A 23,465-nucleotide genomic window follows, 5' to 3' on the forward strand; every position below is an offset into this window, starting at 1 on the left:
GGCCTCTCACCAAATGAACCCACGTGGCCCAGGTGCGGAGGTGTTTTTATGACCTGCCTACTTGGTAAACTGATTAAGTTCATGTATGAATGGTGTGTTATTATCTTGCCCAGACTATGACTTGACACTATAGCGATCAATGTTGGACTTTGATGCATATGTAATTAGTCAGGGCTAAGTCAGTGTGTGTTTAACTTCATTATGAATTCCAGGTAATCTGTCTGGAATGTTTTTTATCACCATGTTATAACACCCCTCACCCTTATGATGTCTGGGTTCTGAACCTTTTGACCTCATCAATGGCAGGTTATTACAATATTGCCCAATAACTCTGCTCAGAAGTTTGTTGGTCTTGAACGTGTTTGCCATCCCTCAAACATACCCAGACACCCTCTCTCTCTCTCTCTCTCTCTCTCACACACACACACACAAACATTTTAATTCACTCTCACTTTTATGAAATGTATATTCCATAATTCCACCTCAGCATAAGCCAATTCTATAAGACACGCAAAAAAATACAAGCCATAAAGTTTGGGTGTTTATTTTTTTCTTCTGAAGGCGTCTTAACCAAACAGGTATTTTCCAGTCTGGTCTATTTTTTATGGTTTACTATCTTTTGCAGGCACATCCTTCCCAAAATGGCACACAGACCTACACACAAGCCTACGCACATTCACACACAATGCTTCATATTTTGATGATACTGTTCTTTGGGCATGGTGGTTGTCCCTAGCATAGACTGTTAGCTTAGCCACTGATAGCTGCTGAAACATCACTGAAACACCTACATGATCATCATGTCCCTGCAAATAGTCAGGTGACACTAATTTTAAGTCCTTCCCCCACAACAGAAGACAGTGGATCAGCCCCATGAAACAGCCACAGGTGACAAGTATGAAAAGGGCCGTACATCTTCCAGGCACCAAGACGTCATTCTTGTTTTTCTAGTATTATTCGAAGGCGCGTGACCTTAAAGTACCTTTTGCTGCTATGCAGCAGAACAGGACTGGCCGTGAATTTCGATGGGCAGCAATGACGTCCAACAGCGTTTCTCTTAGATCCCCATGGGCAGAAACCAATCCGAAGGCGTTTTGTACGGGACCCTCCTACCACGTGACTCAGGGCAGGTCACACCTCAGCAGCTGATCCCACCCTTTCCATTCATAATTATGACAAAATACACAAGGCGGTACAAAAAAATAAACGTTTATTTCAAAGCAGTAGCTTGATGCAGTTACTGGGAGCAATCAGTCCTATTGACATTACAGGAAGTTTGTGTATAATATTACTTAGGAGTATTTTCACCCAAATACATTTTATTTTGTTAAGAGGATCCTATTAAAGACTATTGCCATCAAATGTTTAAAAATATACTGTGTATTTCTACAGATCCCTTCACCCATTAGAATCACAATACTCCTAGCGCAAACAGATTACTTTATGAAAATTAACCAGTTTATTTTTAATTTGCTGTCATATTGTGTATTGTGACATGGAAATGGCTTCTTATGTACCTGAGCCCTTTCATAAAAATTCCCTTCCAGGAATTCGCAATGTGACTCTTTTTGGTTTACATTTGATTAATAGTTTACTCACATCACAAAGGGCCTTTTGGAAAATTCGATCCATAAGTGATAAAGAGATTAACAGTTTACAGCTGCCCAGTACAATGTAGTCTTACCACAACAGAATTAAATAATGCACATTTGGAAAAAAAATGCTTTTGAAAATGCCGAACCTCCTGAGGCAAAAATGGCTTTGAACATTTTTAAAGTTCTCATTAAATATTCAGTGAGCATTATTGAGATTATATACTTACAGCCTGTTTACATTCCTGACAAGCACAAGGACCTTAGTAACATGATACAAAATGTGCAGTAAAACACACAATCACATATAAAACACACATCCATGTTTTGCTTTGGCCACAGAAAGACGAGGCAATATTCTCTGTACATAATGCGTCCTGAAAAAAAAAAAAACACATGCAGTGCAAATAAATAACAATCGCTGTATATTACATAGACACCCAATGAATAAAAATAGTTTTCTGAATTCCCAAGAAATAATACTTATTAGTTAAATATGATAAAATACATACTTTAAACAAAATAAATTTCCCTTAAACACAGTGTCGCCTACATGGACCATAGCGCGTCGTACATCAACGCTGACATGCGATAGTTTTACGAGATTCAAACCAGATTAGCGATGCAGCATTAAGCACATTACACGAAAGGGCGATGTAGATTTCTACAAAGTTAAAAAAAAAAAATTCTTCCTCATTTAAGCAAAATTGTTTGAAAGTATACATATCTTGGTGCGCTTGACATTCCACTTGCAAACAGCAAGAAACCAAGACAACAGAGAAAATGTAGTTTGTCTACACAACTTGCTGCGTAAGTCTTGAGTTTCGAGTGGCTTAACATCCTTTGGAGAAATGGCACTTACTAAATACTAAAGAATTAAATGCAGAGCGTATGCCTTTCTAACATTACCCACTTTTATCACCCCGGAGTAACTGGGCTCCTTCTTCTTGGAAAGGTACAGGATCCGGTTCGGATTAATCTGCACGAGCACGTTTCAGAACTGGCATCTCGAAGGAGGTGCACGGCAGGAAGCAGGTCCGACGCCGGGCACCAGGCCCGTGCGGCAAAGAGAGCTGCGGTTACATTAGTCATAATTAAAGGGGAAAACAATCGCCCTGCCCAGCATCGACTCTCTACAGTCAAAAACGAAGAAAGACACTGTAGCATCCATCTCCACGGAGGCATCGGCCTCCACGGCGTAGTGTGGCACCTGCACATTCAAAGAGATGCCTCGATCGAGGCCTCGAAACTGTAGCAATCTATCCCGAGGGAGTCCAGTAGCATGCCGGCTGTCCCCAGCGGGAAGATGGTGCGAAACTCAGTCCTCGGTGTCAGGCTGGACACCCAGCATGACGTGCAGCTCCTCCGACGAGTAGCCGAGTAGGTTTTGGAGGTCGCAGACAAAGCGGTAAACGTAGCGCTTGCCCGACGTCTTGTGGATGATGTTCTTGTCGTAGTAGTAGCGCAGGCCCCGGCTCAGTTTCTCATAGTTCATCTTGGGCTTGTTCTTCCTACGGCCCCAGCGCCGGGCCACCTGAGGGGAGAGGCCCAGATATGGAGTCAGACAACAAAACAGCCCCACGTTCTCTACCCGCTCTTGCATTCCAATATCTCATGAATGGCTCTCCACCATGGCGACCAAACGCATGCAAGGGTATTCTTCCATTTACCTCATCCGGGTCCATAAGCTTGAATTCCCAGTCATCTCCAGTCCATCGGATTATAGACTGGCATGTTTTGTCAGTCAGAAGCTCCAGGAGGAATTGCCACAGCTGGATCGGACCACTTCCTGTAGGGGTCGATAAGACACTGGTGAGATGGGCACCCCTGTTAGGTGATGGGGGAGAAGGGATCCTGGAGGAAAGTGCATGCATGTGGTCTACCTGTGAAGCCCGCCAGCATGGCAGCCGGAATGACAGGGTTGCCCATCTTGAGCGGCTCATTCCTCTCCTGCACATAGTCCTTGAATGACAGACCCTGGCGTCCCAGGCTTAGCACTCCTGCATTCAGCTCCTCGTCGAAGCTGTCATGGGAGGGGACCTGCTGAGTGTCAGCCAGAGATGACTGGCTGCTCCAGGAACGTAGCACAAACTTGGTGTCATCCAGGCTCTCCGTGCTCTCCATGGAGGTCTGCTCGTGGGAGGAGCCTGTGACCCAACAGGAACTTATGATTAATAAATCAGTGCTAACAGTTTAACTTTCTAGGTCTTATCCCAAAGCCTGTTTGAAGTCTATTCATTATTAGGGGTCGTAGCAGTGTAGCTGCTGAATATTTTTTTATTGTTCATAATTTGAAATAACTCAGGAGCAGCATGGACTCTTGACCGGCTAATCAACTGGTACGATCAAACTACAGCAGTAAGTAAACGCCGAGGACAGTGTGCTTTTGACTCCACAGCGACATGCGAAGCCATGGGGTGGGGGGGGGGAGAAAACTGCAGGATTTACCGAGACTGGTGGATGAGCTGTTACGGGAGAAGTCCTGCCTGGCCGTGCCATAGCTGACATTCACAGTGTGCAGCTGGGGCTTAGAGAAGACGGGGAAGCGAGGCTCTGCAGTTGGGAGCGACGGCTTGTCAGTGCTCTCAAAGAGCTCCTGGAGAAGGCTGCGGCCGCTGGGGACTTGCGGAGCCAGCTGAGCATCCTCCAAGCTGAAGCCTGCAGATACGTTCAACAGCACACTTAGGCCCCGGCAGCCAGGCCCCGACGACTCGCCACACAACATGCTTCACCTGATCCATCCTCCCAAGGCTTCTGGAAACCGCAACACTTACTGGTGGTGGGGCTGTTCATCCAGCTGGCACCTGATGGCACGGTACCACTGAGGTTCTGGGCATCTTCCTTTTCCTGACAATCTGCGGGACAAAGGGATCTCATCATCCCTTCTGTGGCATTTAAGGAGCCCTGGCGACCCCAGCAGACGGTGGGCTCACGGCAGCGAGTACCTTTCATCATCTGCTCCAGGTGCTCCCACAGGATGTCACCGACAAAATCTGGCGCCAGCTCAAGGAAGCGCTCTTTCCCCAGGTCACAGAGCATCTGCCCGTCCAGGTCGAACTTGGAAAAGTTCACATTCACCAGACTGAACTCACTCACTGCCCACTGAAGCCACTGAATCACGTGGGCCTTCGTCCAGGACCTAGGATCTGTCAACAGAACGAGGGAGGAAGGACCATCAGTGACAGACAAGAAAGACACACCTACAACAAATTAGGACATCTGGAAAACAAACTATCCTTCCTGATTATACAAATAACATTATGCTTTTTCTTTAGACATACATATAACTGCAAGCATATAGAACAAGATGAAAATTATATATTTAAAGATCGGGAGACGTGAAGTGCAACACACCTTTTGAAAATGTGCTATTTATAACCCTCAGTGAAAATGATATGGTTCTGTACTTAGCTTACAAATTAGAGGGGAAACGGTCCCCCTTTGAGAGGGCGGACTTAAGAAGGAGTGTGTTATGAGGACCTGCCAGTAAAGAGTAACGTGCGGAGACTCACTGCTCGAAATGCCACAACCGCGCTGCACTTTGGCGAATCCGCTGAAGCTCTCGTTCAGCGCCTGGCTCATCACAGCCTTGCTGCAGGGCGTCAGGAGGGGCAAGGTACAGGAACCGAGGTCTGCAGGAAAGGGGGAGACGAGAGCACAAGACACTGGTCAGGGACGGACTTGCGGACGCCCACACCACAGACCTGCTGACCTCACTGGCGGCTGTAAATGTCTGGGGAGGAAGTGCGATGGCAGACCAAGACTGGCTTGGCAACAGCACTAACAACCAACTGTCCTTCTTCCACAAAGAGGGCTAACCCAAGTTTTACCCCAAATTGTTTTGGCCATTTCCACATGTGGCCGATTATACGGTCAGCCATACATGACCACAATGACCATTGTAGCCAGCGAAGCTGCGATTCGACCTCCTAGATTTTCACTGCTGATAATTAGGCAAACAGAGACCTCACAGAAAAGACCGTCCAGTTGGGTTTACAGCTGGGACTGCCATCCTGAGCCGAGCTTAAATGGCAGAGCAGTAGACAGTGTATAAGTCTCCTGCAGAACATGTCTCTGTGGCTCCGGCATGCTTTGATATTTCATTTGATAGGATATTATTGAAACAGCTACATTTCAGAAAAAATAAGCCCGGACTAAACAAGTTCTGGATTTGCTTCTCCTTTTCGTCAAGTACAGATTTTGAATTTATTGTACACTCTTGCATATTGTGTAATTCTTCTACTGACATCATCAGTGACTAAGGAAATCCGCAACCATTTGGCAAAACCACAATAGTGACAAGTCTCTGGATAGTTAGATGACAGCCGCGGCATTTCACAAATTGATCAACTGTCACTTGCACCAACAGGGGATTTTAGTCACAAGTGTGCAACTTTCATTTTTGCTCCAAGGCTATGAATAGCGATTCACAATGGACTATTGAAATTTTGCATTTGTTTTGGTCGCTAGAAGGGGGAGGAGTGTTACCATGTGGGACGAAGTCCAAGCCCGAGGGCACCTCTTGGACAGACTGGTCATCATCTGATGGAAAATAATATCCACAGAATAAAGACATGGGGTCTTCAAATGAATCGAAGGCGATCTGACGCTAGAGAGAGAGAGGGAGAGACAGAAACAAAATACGAAATGATTAAAGGTCTGAGTCAACATGTTCACAGTGAGGTGGAAATTACTGAAATACGGCTATTTTATTGTTTTTTATTGAATATTGGACTGAATCTGTAAACTTAAATTTAATAATCGATATGCATGGTTTCTGAAAAGATAAGAGGGAAAAGCAGATAACGAGGGTAATAAAAGTCTGTCGTCATTGCTCAAACAGCGCCTTTATCGGCCATTAAAAGTTCAGCTCTCATGGTTGCCACGGTCTGCTGGCTGTCTGACACGCGGCCATATATGGGCTTCCTCTTCCGCAGCCCTCGTGACTCCTCTCCGGGCAGCTGGTTGCGATTCAGCGCCTGGGGTTTACGAGTCTGTGTGGGAGGGTGCCACGTTGGGCTGAAACCAGGCTCTCTTCAAATTTGATTAGGTAAAACAAAGCTCTTCGCAAATAAGCACTGCCATGTCTTATACTGAAGGGCAAAAAAATTGCCCACCATTTTGTCAGCACACAATTCCCCCTGCCAGCAGCTGGGAAACTGCAGTACATGAAACAGAACGGTGTCTGGAACCAAATAACTTTAAAATGAATCGTTTCAATTGGGTGCTTTATTTGTATCGACCAACGCAAGAAGTCCGTGCAAAGATCGAGTTATATATCCTACCAAAGACGTGCACAATGAATGACCACAATTAAATTTATTTTAAAACTATTCAGTCTTCCTGAGCATCTCTTCCAAATGATCCAGAACATCGTCCATTACACTCTGAGCTCCTCAAGGTTTTCGGGTATTTTTCTCTGCTTGTCGAGGGACTTTTTATGGTACAAAAACGAGGTTTCAAGGCAATCAGAATACATTTATACATCTTTTGCAACTGTGCTCTTTGAAACGCTAAGTATAATCAACCATTTTCTTAAGTTAGGCGTCTCAGGAGCCCATGGCCCAACTTCAAGAACAGGTTCCCTCCTTTTAGTACAAGTACACGTATTAAAAACAGTTTGTTGCACAAGAGAGTGCATCGGAGTGTTAATTCCTTACTTTCAGACTGCTACGATATCCAGACAGGGGGGCCACCTGATCCATGCTGAGGTCGCACATTGGAGTATAGCTCTGTCAGGAGGAACAGAAAACAACGACGTGACCGATAGAACATATTACATAATTTGTTGGTTACGACATATCTAGACACATAAAACTAAGAAATACACGTCCGTTTTTTTTTGGTGTGGTTAATTCTACGAAATGTTGAGGAGACAGAGAGGATCAGCCACGACAAAAACATCAGCGACCACAACAATACGGGACAGTAGTGAAAAAATTAATTAGTCTTAATATCAAACAAATGTCTATTCTTAAATATTAAAACTCGAAATTTAAATTTAAGAAGACAAATAAATTTGGTTTATTCTACATCCAAGATCGCTACATAGCATAATGCTGTTTCATAATACCCGACATCGGCGGCCAGCAAAAAAAGCGCATAATTTCCCCATTGGTCATAAGTTTAATGTTTAATAGTAACACGCATGATAGATGGTCCTCGTTCATATTACAACTGTGGGATAATGTCTAAAAAATGCTAAGAAATAGCAAAAAATGTCCGCGCACCCATTAACAAGTTAAACCTTTATCATTTGAATCTATCGCGAAAGCGTCGCGCTCCCTGAAGACCTACTGTTTGCAACGCAGCAACGATAAGCACCATTATGTGGGCATCTTGTTATGTAATTAGATCAATACGTTGACAGAGGCCGGTCTAATGGCTCAATACCTCTTAAGTGATTGCTTACCTGTTGTATTTGGGGACAAATATATTTTTTAAAATACGAGAATATCCAGAAAAACGATTTTGTATTCCTCCTGAATATACCCAGGTGGAGTCTTCTGAGATAGCGAATCGAATGATTCAAGTAGCCGAATTACTAATGGCACTAGTATGCAAGAAGGAAAAAAAATAAAGCAATCCACTCTAATCCGGTTGCGCTAAAGTGCGTGCGTACCGACTGAATGGGGAAGTACGGCGCGCTTGGCTCTTTTCACAGAGACGAGGCGTGGGAGGGGCCAGTAACATACAAGCGATTATCTGCCCTTCCTCGTATGCATCACCATTGTTAGGAAGTATTAATGTAAAAATGTGTCGGTGTTAATGGCATAATAATGACACCCGATGTTTTGCAAACAGAGATGTAGAGTTGCTAACAAAGCTGATGTAAAGTGAAACCCCCGTTACTATAAAAATGGATAACATTTGGGCATCTGCGAACAAGCATATCGGAGGTTCAAAAAGTAACGTAGCTGCTAGCCTCAGAAATGTGATTGAGGTTTAAACCCAGGTACAGGATACTCCGAAGTCAAACTGTTATGGCCTGTGAAGTAGTCTAGTTATTAATATTTTGCATCTAGCCATAGTGATGAATAACACGCCCTAATGGCTACGTTTGAAAATTAATGGTGTGCTTAAATGTCAGTACGTTGTACCGGCTATAGGTGTTAAGTTTTGTTTTTTTGTATAAGAAACCACCATTATTACCCATAGTTCTAAAGTTCTAAATGCGTGTTTTGTAATGCTTTATTGGGCTGTTTAACGTATAAATACCTTTAAATTTCATACGTAACTACTACACTGAATGCCCGCCTTTTATCCACTGTTTATTCAGTGCAAATGGTCATTGTTAGAGACCATTTACATCTAAAGTGTGCTTTGGTCCAGCACCGTGGGAGGTGTTGGGGGTAACCGAGGAACAGTCCAAGCTGAAACAGAGAGACAGTCCGTCTACACTGGAAGGTTTCAATGACAAGTAAGGAGGTTAACAAAAAGGGGGTTTGATGTGCTAAAAAGCACTTTCCATCACTGGGGTGGGCCGTATTAATGCAGTTTTTTGGGATAACCTTCAGGTCAGCTGTTCAAACCCAGGTGTGAAGACTCTTCAGCCAATCAGTCCTCTAATTATAGTAATCTAATTAGGAAGTTGCAGCGAAAACCTGCATACCCAGTGTCCCTGTTCTGTCAGATCATAGGCCTGTATACATATTGGGCACAGGTTTGATAACCTAGGATAGGTAATTCAGTGCCTCAGGGATTTCAATGCGGTATCATTGCTGATTAATCAATCTTTATTAAACATATATAGTTTCACATTGTTCTAACAAGATGTTGGTCAGGTGATGCTACCTGGGCAGATGTAACCAATACGTGCTGCTTTGGGAATTTGGCATTTACACTTAAATGCTCATTGCTTTTTGCTGACCCGTCAGTAGATGCACTCTGAACTATATTGTTCTTCATGAAAAGGAAAAGTGCTGTTATCTCCCTGAGCACAGGAAACCAGCAATGGCGAACTGTGCGGCTTTAACGTGGCGTCATCGAAAATGGTGGCCCGGTTCCATTTTTTTATTTCACATAAATCGAGTAACGAGGTTTGAAATTATTTTTGACTGTTTTGAGCATGTTTTGCGGCCGTTTTGCTGTGCAGGAGAAAAGAAAGTTTTCAGAATACATTAATTATCGTACAATGTTTGCTTGATAAATAAAATGCAACAGAGCAATTTAAATAGCGGACTTACTAGGTCTTCAGGCTGGTCTTACATGTAAGTGATCAACAATAAGAAAGACAACAAGATCCATGGTGCCTTAAAGCTATTTTGTATTACAATGATTGGTTTGGTTAATAGTTTATAAAATCATTTAAGACGCCCAACAAGACATTTGATAGACATTATATATGTTATTACGGTATCTGTAAAATGCTGTAAAGCCGGTATTTTATATAATGTGCAGTTTTGATGGCTATGTTGCTATTGTTCCATAAGGGTTGATATAATAGATGCCTTTTTGGAAGCTGTTCTGTAGAGGGAAAAATAAATGTTGATTTAAGAGTCATGAATATATTTTATACCCATTTGCTGAGTTTTGATATTGCAGAGAAAGCAATCTGTTGCATCAATCAGTGTGCTGGAACTTCATGACCTACTTTTCCGTTGTTCCAGTTTCAAAAATCATGTTAGTTATTGCTGAATCTCATGTAATACTTTTGCTTAATTTGACGTTGTAAAATCCTAGCCATCAGGGAAAACCGTGCTCCCCTGACCAATGAACAGGCTCGCGTTCCCGGCACCCGTGACCCTGACCAGGACAAGCGGTAAGGAGACGGCAGGATGGATGGACTTCCCTGGCAAATGCTGTCAACATTGCCTGAGTCTGCAAATGAGTTTTGTTTTTCAGAGCATTGAGGGTTGCCTAGCAACCTCCCCTCTCAGTTATGACTGTTTTCAACAGAGCTCCGAAAATATCAGGCCTTACAGTGTACTGATTGGCTGCAAGCCTATACTCTGAGTGATGAAAGCTCACACTAAAGCTGAAGGTGGAATTTATACCTTGGAAAAGGCGAAAATCTGATTACTTATCAAGTTTTGGCACCCATTCTCTGTTACACAGGGAAGGCCTTTTATTTGGTTTATAGACCATACATTTAATTAAATATGTGACTCTGTGGAAATGTTTAAAAGCAAAATATTACAGTGAACATCTGTCAATCCCACATATTATAGTCTTAGCCTAGTTTTGTTGATTTTTCTTATAACCATGTATAATTTAACTTTGTTAGCTAGCTAAACGGATCGGGGTGGGCAATGCTGTTATCTCACACCTCCAGGTTTTGGTGATTGGCTCCCTCTCCTATAGTCTGGTGGTGTCCTGCACCGTAAATGTGTGCCGGGGTTTGTTCTGCATGACCCCAGAGGATGGCTGTCCCTTAGTCCTGCCCTAACCCCCCACCCCCCCATTTTGTACACTAGACACGAGGTTTGTTGTAGCTGAAGAAAAGTCCTACTATTGGTTTTGCATTTTTACATGCCTTTCCTTCCACGTAAAGTATTTTATATGGTTCATTACGAGTAACTGCCCTCAGCTAACATCCCACCTATATACTGCATCAAAGTCATGTGACTCAGGCAGCAGTTCGCCATGTTACTTTCTCTTCTTTCTCTGGGTGAACCATTGAACCATTTTCATTGTTTATATGCCAGGACATCAGAGTTAACATCTAAGATTTTCATGTCTCTTTGATTGCTTCAGTTAAACGACATCCAAAATATGACACCCTTCACCACACTGGGATGACCTGCCTTATTTGGTGTGGAAAAAGGCGTGTCCCCCTACCAGTCAAAAACCACCTTGAGCAGGAATGCTCCCTGCATGACTCCTACCCAACCATACGTATCATTGCTGAATTCTAGGTATTTGGCAAGCTAACAAAACAGGGCCCCATGAAAGCAATTTATTGCTTGTCAGATGTGAACATTTCCATAACTAGAAATCTGATTATCTTTTTTTACGGCTCTTTTAGGTAAGCGCATACATAGCTGTGTGATATTATTAGGCTAGCGATTAGGTGTGCGTCATTCACAGTTCGCAGTGCTTGGCTAATTAATACTAGCTGTTATTGAGTATCAGCTATGTCAATTTAACTGGGCATTTTTTCGATTGCAAGAATAACCATAAATTGGGTAATCATCTTAAGCTATTAATATTTGTAGCATAATTTCTCATGTCACAATGTACATTCGTATTTTGTAATTTCTTTTATTCTAATGTTGACCAGTTCCAGGCTTTGTAAAAATTGAATGTGCCTTTGTGGCGATAGATTGCTGCTAGATAGTGAAACATAGATGTTATCATCCTTGCTGAAAACAGACTTTAGCCCCCCCGGTGACCCTGACCAGGATAAGTGGCTGGAAGATGGATAAATGGATAACGCCCACTTCCCCAAATACAGCAGTAACCGTCGTTGCACTGCAGAAACCTGCACGAGGCAGCTATCCAATTCGTGACATAGCCGACCAGATGGAACTGACCGTGAGAAAAGTCGCCATAAAACCGCCTCTCGAGATATCCCGCGGCTCGTGACCCCAAAACGCGAAGCCAGGCAGCTTTTTGCAGAGCAACGTATTTTCAGCGGGCAGAAATAGGACTTTGCATACTTATTTTTAAAATTCCCCAGCGTCATTCACAGTTAACAGTGCTTGATTGCTTCTCCATGAAGAAAAGCAGATGTTTTATGAACATGTTCAGTGCTTAAAGTTACTGCCCATTAAAGTTTCTTGTATTCTAACGATACCTTCATAATATCATAAAATTCTGGAAAAATTATTATATAGATATACGTATCACCACTAAAACAATAATAATGATAACAATAACAGTCATAGTAATAATTGTTATAATTATTATTATGTTGTGAATATGTTATTATATAAGGTAACATTTTTCTACGTTTCTTTTTCGCAGTATTTGTGGAGAATATCATGAGGTCCTACGGAAATGGAAATAGCGGCATGATGTGTTGCATTGTGTTGGATTGTAAGTCTGCCCTGGGACTTTTGCCCATATAGGCCCACCATATATACATACCTATGATAAAATTTGCTAACCAGGGGGCTTCCTACAATGAGATTTTCCCAAACAGGCATGACTAAACATTACTGTCCCACTACGAAAGTACTGTACTCGGTAGCTAATCCCCGATGCAGCCCTGCTGACGCCAAATTGATGTGCCCCACGCTTAACTGCATATATCTGTTGAGCAGATAACATGAATCCATGACTTCCACCATCTCAATAGTCAAATAGTCACTGGGGACGTGCCTGGGAGTCGAACTTGATTTGTGTTAAGCTGCTTTTCAAAGGCACCTAATCAGCAGTGGCAGAACTGCTGTGCAGTGGAAATAAGCCTTACTTATTACTTTATTTGTTTACTTGTGTGTTTAATTACTCAATCTCATCTGTATCATCTTAAGGAATAAAACACGGCTGTTGTCGGAGTTAAATTGCATGACCATATCTCCCCCTGCTGGAAGAGTACAATATTTACTTTTCAAAGAAAAAAATCCGCGCTGTTAAAACGCCCTGTTCAGTTTGGTAATGCTAGGAGTTGTCTGTTTTTACCATTAACCACGTGCCTCCAAGAATTCTGAATTGCCACGGAATCGTTCTTTAAAAATAATGCAACACAATGTGATTTCCCCATAACGAATCAGGTGTTTTTAAACAACGAAATAAAACATTTCTGTCCTTTTTAATCATTATTTATTACACCAAAACAATTATCTTCAATTTCCATTAAAGTAACATGAAGCAATAAAATGTGACTGTAAGCAATTTAAAACAGGGCTGAGGGTATATATAATACGCTATTGAGAAAATTCATAACCCCCCACCCTTTGGGGTTTTGCCGTAGAAAGAGAAAAAAATGGAGGGTAAACGAAGCGACTATTTTTCACTTATAATTAGGCAGTGAAATGCGATCCCTTACTGCGGAGAGGCTGCCCTCAACTCCAAGCTGGAGTCAATGGCTTCCAGATTTCAACCCGATCTCCTCTGTCTAGACTATACGTTGCTCGCCTCGACACCCAGCTCTCCGCCCTCCCAATTGAGAGCAGAATGCCAAGAGGCTTTGGTCCCTTTTCCTGCTTATAGCCACGGAGCAGGTCTTTTCGGGCCAGATGGTCCGAGCCTGGACCCAACTGGCATAAAACATGCTGGGCCTGCAAGGCAGGCACAGGTAGCTCTTTCCCAGGACTTCGTTCTCGTCCTTGAGTATGTAAGATTTACTCTCAAGTGGTTTATTCACTGGCGCTTATTCTATTCTACAAATGCCGTAATGGGAAAATACGAAGTTAATGGTTATAAATATTTCCTTGCAATTTCTTTTATATTAGCTTAGTTTTCTTTCAAATAATCCCCAACTAAATGCAACCGCTCTTTATGTAAATAAGCGGATTGCATTGGTAATCTGATAATTGACTTAATGTGACACAAAACAGTTGTCATTAATGTCCCATGTCGTTTGTGTCACCCGTATTGTAGCGTAGTTTTCACATATTAACTTTGCCACACACGACTCGAGTGAGGAGTTGTATACTCTGATCACCAAGTCGGCGATGTCTGATTTTCCTTTCTCCATTAGGCATGAAAGTTTATTTGACTTCACGTCGAAGCTAAACGAGAGAGATTCTGGTCAGGGTATGCTATGTGTCGTAAGTAAATAGGCATGTTTAAGAGCAGATGCTTTGACAAGACCTCAGACTGTTCTTTAACAGGGAATGGCCATTTAATATTATAGGCTATTTACATGTTTGAATTTAAAGGGTTAAACAATTACATTTGCATGATTTTTTTCCGTCCTTAACATTTCATTATTATTATTATTATTATTATTATTATTATTATTACTGAATTACTTCTTATTCTTTTTCTCTTGATGAAAAAAATAACTGCAGTAGGCCTGTTGAAATTCTTTTCTGGTAAGGGATTTATTTTTCTCTCCCAAGTGGCGTTTTGGTGTCACCAATATTGAAAAGAAGGCGTGTTTTCTGTGGATTAGTTTGTGGCTCCGGGCGCACTCTGACAGCGCCATTTTGCCCGTTGAGATATTTCACTGTTGTTTGTTTAGCGGGAGGAATTGATTTTCGCGTCTGCATACTTTCTGAGCAGATGGTTTGATATTTGCTTCCTCAGATCCCCGCGTTTGACTGGAAGGGGGCTGCGCTCAGTTTCACCCCCGCAAGAGGCAACCCAAGCGGGTCTTCGCCTTCCGTGTAGCGACCCCGTCCGCTGGCGTTTGGTCCGGAACGCAGCACATTAGAGCCACTTTAAGTGACAGACAAACGCTACATGAAACATAGACGTTATTTCTGTTCCAGAAATACCTAAAGAAATGCGTGCAAACTCAGACATCTATTCAAGAAAGCGTTTACTAAACCATATTGGAACTTTCTTAGTGGCTGCCAGTTCCTCACAGTTTCCCCGGTGTTTTTTAAAATGAAGGTTAGCGAGAAATTAATAAATGTAAGCCTTCTGTATAGAACGCCAGAAGACGTTGATTGTGCTATTTTGGGCCAAGTCAGCGATTTGTATTTTCCTGTATTTATCCTGAAGCAGCGAACAGAACTGCCGAGACCTAAAACATGAGGGTGATCCATATAACCACCCAGAACCAAGATTTTGGGGCTCTTTTTGGGTGTTTTTTTTATTTCATTATTTCGTTTTTTTATTCTTTTCTTTGCTTTTTGGCAGACTTTAGGAATGTCTGGGAGCCGAGGGGATTGGGCCTATGCTCTCCGTGTAGAGAAACGGAGAGAGAGGGAAAGTTAGAGACAGAACCACAGAAATGTAAACACGTCTGGAGCTAAAATAACTGCTCTTTCATGGAAAACACCCTCTGTCACAAGTAGACTTCTGTGAGCTACACCCTATCCAAAAATTGCCACCAAAAGCCAATTCGTTCCCTACATGCGTATTATTTTGCATATGCACGTAATCTTCAGATTATTCATGCGTGGTAAACAGTGATTTTGCTGTCAGAGTAGAACAGTAAAGCGTGTTTTAATTCAGCATAACAGCCAAGAACATCTCAACATCTTGCTTTTAAAAATACTTTTCCCTCATAAAAATGAAGTAATAAAATTAAAGTGAAAGCGCTTGAAAAGACAGCTGACACCATCTTATCTCCTCAGGACAAAAACTAACCGTGTACCCATTTCAAACCAAGCTTAAATAGTGCAACTAGTACTTAACCATTTGTACGGTTTATAACCATGTGCTATCTAATGGTGTATTATTGTTACTGAAAGATACCTGCGTAATATACAACCAAAAAAGCAGGGATGCTGTGTAAAATTTGAACAGAATGCAATGATTGACAAATCATGTAAACCCGTATTCAATTGAAAATATAACAAAGACAGCATATCAAATCTTGAAACTGAGAAATGTTATTGTTTCATGAGAAATATGTGCTCAATTTGAATTTGATGCCAACAACACATTTAAAAAAAGGTGGGACAGGAGCAACAAAAGACTTGAAAACGTGTATAATGCTAAAACAAAACACCTGGATGAAAATCTCACAATTAATTAGGTTAATCGGCAACAGGTAAGTAAGATAATTGGGTATAAACATAGTCTCTGTGCACTGAAGATGGGGAGAGGTTCACCACTCTGTGAAAGACTGTGTGGGCAAACAGTGCAACAATTTAAGAATAATGGTCCTCAGCGTAATATTGCAAAGAATTTAGGAATTTCATCATCTACAGTACATAAAATCATTAGAAATTTCAGAAAACCTGGAGAAATCTCTGTACACAAGGGGCAAGACTGAAAACCAATATTGGATAGCCTTGATCTTCGGGCCCTCAGGCAGCACTGCATCAAAAACAAACATAATTTTATAGTGGAAATCACTGCATGGCCTCAGGAGCACTTCCATATACCAATGTCTGTGAACAAAGTTTGTCGTTGCATCCACCAATCCAGGATGAGATTCTACCATGCAAAGAAGAAACCATATATAAACATGATCCAGAAACACCTCTGACCTCTCTGGGTCCAAGCTCATTTAAGGTGGACTGAGGCAAAATGGAAAACTGTCCTGTGGTCTGACGAATCAAAATTTCAGATTTTTTTGGGAAATAATGGATGCGGCATCCTCCGGGCTGAAGAGGAGAGGGACCATCCAGTCTATTACCAGAAGACAGTTTGAAAGTCAGCATTTATGAGGATATGGGGGTGCATTATGGCTCATGGCTTGGGTAGCTTGCACACCTGGGAAGGCCCCATTAATGCTGAAAGATATATACAGGTTTAGGAGCAACACATGCTGCCATTCAGACAACAGCTTCTTCAGAGAAGGCCTTGAATATTTCAGCAAGACAATGCTTAACCGCATTCTGCGTGTATTACAACGGCATGGCTCCATAGTAGAAGAGTCCAGGTGCTAGACGGGCCTGCCTGCAGTCCAGACCTGTCGCCCATTGAAAACATTTGGTGCATCATGAAACAAAAAAATACGACAAAGCAGATCCTCAATTGTTGAGCAGTTGAAATCCTATATCGGCCAAGAATGGGGCAACATTTCACATTCAAAATTCCAGAAACTGGTTTCCTCAGTTCCCAAATGTTTAAAGAAGTCCTGTTAAAAGAAGTGATGCAACACAGTGGTAAACATGCCCCTGCCCCAAAGTTTTTTGAAAGGTATGGCTGGCATCAAATTTTAATTGCGCATATATTTGTCATGAAACAACGAATTCTCTGTTTCAACACGTGACTTGTTGTCTTTGTTTTATTTTCAATAAATCATGGGTTTATATGATATGTAAATGATAGCGTTCTATTTTTATTTACATTTTACTCCGCGTCCCAACTTTTTTGGCAACGGGTTAATTGTATGGTGTTCTGTAAAAGTGTAGGATCGCTATTAGGTTTAATAGAATTAATTAGCTAATTAAAAGACATGAATGCACTGAAACTTAGAGGTGTTTAACATCAAAGAGCTAAATTTTACATCCTTGGTGTAGAGTCAAAATATAGCCATATTTAGCTGTTCAAAAGAAAACGGAGGCCACTGAATGTGATATCTTGATGAATGACTACTTATTACTGGAAGAGTTTAGCAGTACATTTTAATCCTTATGGTCCAAGTCTTGCAATTTCAGTTTCCCTGCTGGACTCATTCATTAAACAGCGCCTAATTTGTTTATAAAAGAAAAGTTCACGAGTAAAAACAAAGAACGTCTAGTGAAATAGAGAACTGAAAATAATCCATTCACTCCACGAACATCTAGGCAATAAGAAAACAACGGTTTTCTTGTAATTCGCTGTAACTTGCATGAGACTTTTTAAATGTGCGTGTGCGACTTTTTCTCTCTCTCCGGCTCTCTTTCTCTCCCTCCTTCTCTCGCCCACAGTGACTTGACTGATGTTTACTGAAGTAATATAGCTGGTAGATGTAGCCCGGAGACTTCGCCGAACCATAGTCAAAAAAACGAAAAGCTCTTTCGGCTTTTCTTTTCATTGGATTCAGCATATTTATAGATCGTAACGCGTTTAAGGAGCAAATACACTGCCCGGGAGCAAGGACTACTAAAGGTAAGTAAAACATTAAAATAATAATATATTACAAAGTGCAAAATGTTTTCCTAAGTTCCGCTGTTGTCCTCTGCAATAGTCGTTCATTTTTTCCAGATATATATGTTAGACTTATAAAGTAGCTTTGAAAGGATTGTTGATGCTGAAGCGGTGGCAGATCGTTTTGACTGTAGTGACACTTAAGAAGATCCTTGTCTGTTTAATTGACAGTTTTGATGCATCCGCTGCCCATTCTGCATATTTGCAAGGATGTAGTTTTGTCAGTGTGTGATTTCTTAAATGCGATGTTTTCATTGCTATCGTTTTATTTCTGTAGTTATATGAATACAGTTTTCCATAGTTAATATTCGTATAGTTGCTTCATTCGAATTCGCGTTATTCAGTATATGGTGCGCAAAATTAGTTTTTTTACATTTACAAATAGCTTAATATGCGGCTTATTCGTTACAGAAGTGTTATTAGTTGTTTCTATTTGTCTTCCATAATGTAGCATATAGGTTATATATGTATATATAATGTATGCATCCGCATATGAAGTAGGTGTGCATGTTACATACACATTGCGATCGTCTACAAGTGTTGAAAATCATTTTTTTAAATTTAGCCCCACCTAGTGTTTCACGTCCCCACGTTGTCTACGCTTACAGTATATGTGACAGTTTCTCGTCATTTATCGCCATTTAAACTAATAGGTCAACAGAATCCGATTCACCAGCGCAGAAACTTGAGATATACTTGTTTATGAAGTCTTCTGTATAGATTATCGCTGTATTTCACTGAACCGCGTTTTCTATGAAGCTGGCTGCGAACCTGACTGTCATTTTAGCTGTGGTTAAATGAATAAGTCGGGGTCTGACCACAACACTGAAAACTTAAAAATGTAACAGGCCCTTCTGGTTCAGCACTACATACCGGCAAAGACTTAAGCTGAAAGACATTAACGCTGGTGAAACTGGGTAAAATCGTGATGAAACGAGGAACCAGAAGGATTTATGTTTTGCTTATTGGTCTGGGACTTGCGGTCATAAACCTTACTTGTAATACCGTCAAAGATAAACAGTACTTAGAGCGTCAACAACCTCAAGCTTAATTAAACAATTAAGTTCGGTGGCCTATTTATTTATGAACAGGAATATAGTGAATAAATGTTAAATAAAAATGAACGGCTTCTAAAAATTATTATTGCTCTTGTTTTGTTGTAAATGCGTGAAATCTTTCATGAATATGCTTTTGCGCCCCTCTACCACTTACGAAATACATTTATATTGCTTTCACAGTTTTATAAAGGGCCATTGAATGTGACATTAGGGTATACAAAAAGGCACACTTACCTAGTGACGAAACTTTTACAAAGGCCTATTTCACTCTTAGTTTTCAATTAGTTTTTTGTTGTTGTTTTTATTTGCTTATTTTATGTATTTTTTGACAAAATGCTTTGCAGTAAATTGGATTAACAGTGAATGATCACACATTATTTAAAATTATTATGAATTAAATATTCATTTGTATTTATAATATTTATATTACTTATTGCACTGGACATTGCAGTCATATTCGTATTTTGGAAATAAATATAGGAGTAAAATCTGGCAAAAAAAAGCTACACAATTGTAAGTGATAACTGACAAAGTTCTAGATGCTGAGAGAGGCTGCAGTACATAGTTAGGTTTGCTTAGGCATTATTACGCAAACAAAATTCAGGGAAAAGAGTCTTTGAATGTGAACCTGCAATTTGTGTGTATCGGCCTCTGTAATTAATAAGAACACCACTGACTTTTAAAGTGGAAATGCACATTTTTCGTGTTTTCGCTTCATGTTATTAGAAAGGGCCTGTTATTCTCTTGCGTGGGTTGATTTGCCCCAGAAGAAGCTGAGACCTCAGATCGCTTGTGACGTCTTCAACCTCAGGATGCTGTTCATTCAAGGGTGTAGAGAACAGTTTAATATTGGGGGTACAAAACTTGATCATTCAAATGCAAAAGTCCATTTATTGCCCTGGGGGGGGGAGCACTGCACCCAAATATTAGGGGGGGGGTACACACTGTCCTATAATGCCCTATTCCTGTGCCATTTTGTTCATTTAGTGGATGCATTTATTTAAAATATTAAAATATAATTTCTTTTAAATTGAAGTAAATACTGTTTAAATCCCTTTTCCTTCAGTGTGTGACACGCAATATCAGAATCTAAAACGCAGACAGCAAAACTACTATTGTGAGTACGACAATAAAATTTGGTGCCAAATTCTTAAAATAGTTTTATTGTTATATTTTGCATTTCATTTACTCTCTATACAGTTTCCTAGTAACCAGACTGCCTCCCGCTACAGAAATGTAACAATGGAATTGGGTCTGAGACGCGACAAACAAAAAACCGTCACCAAGTCAGGGAATGAGACTGGCAGTAAATCTGCAGGTGCTATTTTCCAACCTCTGTAGTCGAATACCAGATATCAAACGTATGGCTCTGCATAATACATCCTCATGATAGTTTTCAAAAGAGCAAAAATAAGTGATATTAGGATGTATTAAAGAAAAAAAATCTCACATAGCTTTATGTAGCTGATAATAAATTAGGCTGAATTAGCTGATTAGCTGTCTTTCCAATCGATGCTTATCTCCAGCGGAATAGCCTGCATCTACTCCGGTGCTTGTTAAAGTGACGGCTTCTCCTCACTTGTGTGCCTGAAACGCATCGTTCCTGAGACCCCTTGTTCTCCGATTTGGCGTCATCCTAAAGGACGGAAAATGCGAGAAAAAAAAATCATACTTGCAGACAAATTATGTGGCAGAAATGACACATCTAACATCTGCTTTCTTCGGTTTCATCAGATCCATCTCTCCATTCCAGCACAGCGTGCCTGCCAGACGTTGCCACGTCTTTCTTATTTGCTTCTAGCCTCTGTCTTCAAGTCATATGTGCACAATGATTAAAGCCTCTTAATTTTTGACTCCCGCTTTACTCTGACTGTGGACCCATCAAGGGTCACATCTGCATCTGAAAACAGTCATTCATGGAAGGTGAGAGTCGTGAAAATCACTCACCTGGCAGGACATTTCCAGCTACTAAAGCCACTCCGCGTATTTAGTAGTTTTGCATAAGGCTCATGGATAATTTGTCATCTTGATTTGTCTCTGATAGTTGGATGTACAATGGAGCAAAATCTGGTATGGATAGACTCCTGAATTTAATTGCAATGTTATTCATGTCATACACAGTGTGAAACTGTTTATCCAGACACAATTTTTGCTGTGGCGGTTGCCTGGGGATCCAGAAGTCAAATGATAGGCCTTTATTTCAGGCTGACTTCTAACAGGCATTTGACAGCTTATTTTAGCTTGTTTTTATACACTGTTGTGCATTCTGTATATGATGCTTGAGCGCTTGGAGCCACAATATCTTGAGTATCCGCATCTTGGCTTGAGCCCGAGGTGAATTCGCAAAGGGGTATGAGCAGTTACGCTCCTCAGATGTTTATGCACTTAGTGTGTTGGGTCAGCCATCATTCTGCAGGTGCGTCCCGAGTGCTGAAGGGTGTCGACATCGTCTTAATCTGCAAAGCCGCCTCCATGGGTAGATTTACATGAATGATGTTTCAGATGCAATTGCAATTAAATGCTGTAAGTCAATTGTCACCAACCCAACTCGGGCTGGTTACCCACAATCCTCAGTGCTGTTAGAATAATTTAATGTAGGAAAAATCGAAGGGCTGGGTTGGGAGGATGTGTTGCCCATAGTTTGGGATAGTCACAAAACCAGGGGGTTAGAAATTGCTCAACGTTAATATCAATAGATGGGGTAATGTAGAAGATTTCCGGAGTTTTCTTCAGGGTGAAAGTCTGTGAAGGAAAACAAAGGAATGTGAGGTTCTCTGCACTCAGGGGTGACATGTGACTCTCTTGTGGCCAGCGGTCAGAGTGCTGGACCTGCCACACTGATGACACAGGATGGCCACCCTCATTTAACCCTCGCCTGCTTGGCATGGCCTGAAGGCTTCTGCTATGCGTCAGACACGCACGGGATTATTGTGGCTGCGGATTGCCAGTCAGATTAGGCCATCGGCTCAATAAAGCCAAGGCACTTGTGGAAAATCACATCGTAAAGAAATTCAACAGTATTATTAAGGAAAAAGAATAATTCAGTAGATACAATGATGGATCACGCACATGGCGTCCAGGTTCAGGGAAGCCTGTACTCCACATCGGTGGGGAGACCGGTGGCTTTTCAGCAGCCCCCGGCCCTCAGCAGCGAATCCCCAGGAACAGGGTCTGACATATTATAATGCTGACAGCTACTGTATAAAACTCGAAGAATGGCAGCAGACGACCGTAAAGATGGGGACTGGCTGTATGAACGGGATGGAATGAGGTGGTAAACCCCTGGGCTCGGCCTGCTGGGAACTGGGGCCTGGCTGACTAATTCAAACCGCGTGTGTCTCTATTTACGTTTCAGTGTGTGTGTGTGTGTGTGTGTGTGTGTATGTATGTGTGTGTGTGTGGATGCCTGGTCCACAATGGCTCGTTCCCGCCGATGCAGGCTGGGTGAACCTGGGACAGAGGCTTGTTTTTGTTCTGTGAGCTGCAGATTCTCAGCCGCGAGACTGCAAATTAAACTATCCCGTAAATCTTCCGTTATAGGTAGTAAAAGCTAATTTTAGACTTCCTGTCCGCTGGATCGTCCCTGCTGATTGCTACCACACTTACAGAGGGGGCCCTGGGGCCATTAAAATGGGCCCTGACTTCAGCATTGTGCCGTGCTGTAGAGAGTCATATCGAAGGGCAGCTTGAGCACCCATTGCCCTGTCTGTTGCAATTATTTTACCGCTGGTCACGTCAGCATTGGGGCCCCTGGGTTGGCTTGCCCCCCTCACCCTGGGCTGGAGGTGTAGCCGCCTCAGGGTTGACCTTGCATCTAAGTTGGGGTGCCCACTTGTAAGTCAACGGACAGGATGTGTTGGTTGCTCTCTTGATGTGTTCCCAGTTCTCATATCAGTACTTAGCATGGCAGTGCTCAGCGTGTTGGTGCTTAACATGTCAGTGCTGAGCGTGCTGGAGCTCAACGTGTCAGTACTTAACATGCTAGTGTTCAGCATATCGGTGCTCAGCATGTCAAGTCAGTCAAGTCAAGTCACGTTTATTTATAAAGCACTTTAAAAACAACAATAACAGCTGACCAAAGTGCTGGACAAGCAAGGAAATACGACCTGATAGACAAACAGAGCACACAAAAATAAATAAATGAATAAATAAATAAAAAATAACACATTCACGCTGAATTGAATGCCAGGGCATAAAAATGAGTTTTAAGACAAGATTTAAAAACAGCCAA

General features: G+C 41.7%; 1 protein-coding gene across 1 annotated transcript; it reads right to left on the reverse strand.

Annotated features, from left to right (window-relative positions):
* Positions 1-1,193: 1,193 nt before the first annotated feature.
* Positions 1,194-8,217, reverse strand: ets2 (v-ets avian erythroblastosis virus E26 oncogene homolog 2). The gene is made up of 10 exons (XM_049016990.1): positions 8,005-8,217; positions 7,253-7,324; positions 6,081-6,201; positions 5,105-5,224; positions 4,538-4,738; positions 4,367-4,447; positions 4,041-4,250; positions 3,476-3,739; positions 3,263-3,381; positions 1,194-3,126 (listed from the first exon to the last, which is right to left on the reverse strand). Exons 2-10 carry the CDS (start codon positions 7,310-7,312, stop codon positions 2,911-2,913), a joined length of 1,392 nt encoding a protein of 463 aa, XP_048872947.1. The 5' UTR covers positions 7,313-7,324; positions 8,005-8,217; the 3' UTR covers positions 1,194-2,910.
* Between the last annotated feature and the right edge of the window lie 15,248 nt (positions 8,218-23,465).

This window comes from Brienomyrus brachyistius, chromosome 6, assembly GCF_023856365.1.
Source record: "Brienomyrus brachyistius isolate T26 chromosome 6, BBRACH_0.4, whole genome shotgun sequence".
NCBI lineage: Eukaryota > Metazoa > Chordata > Actinopteri > Osteoglossiformes > Mormyridae > Brienomyrus > Brienomyrus brachyistius.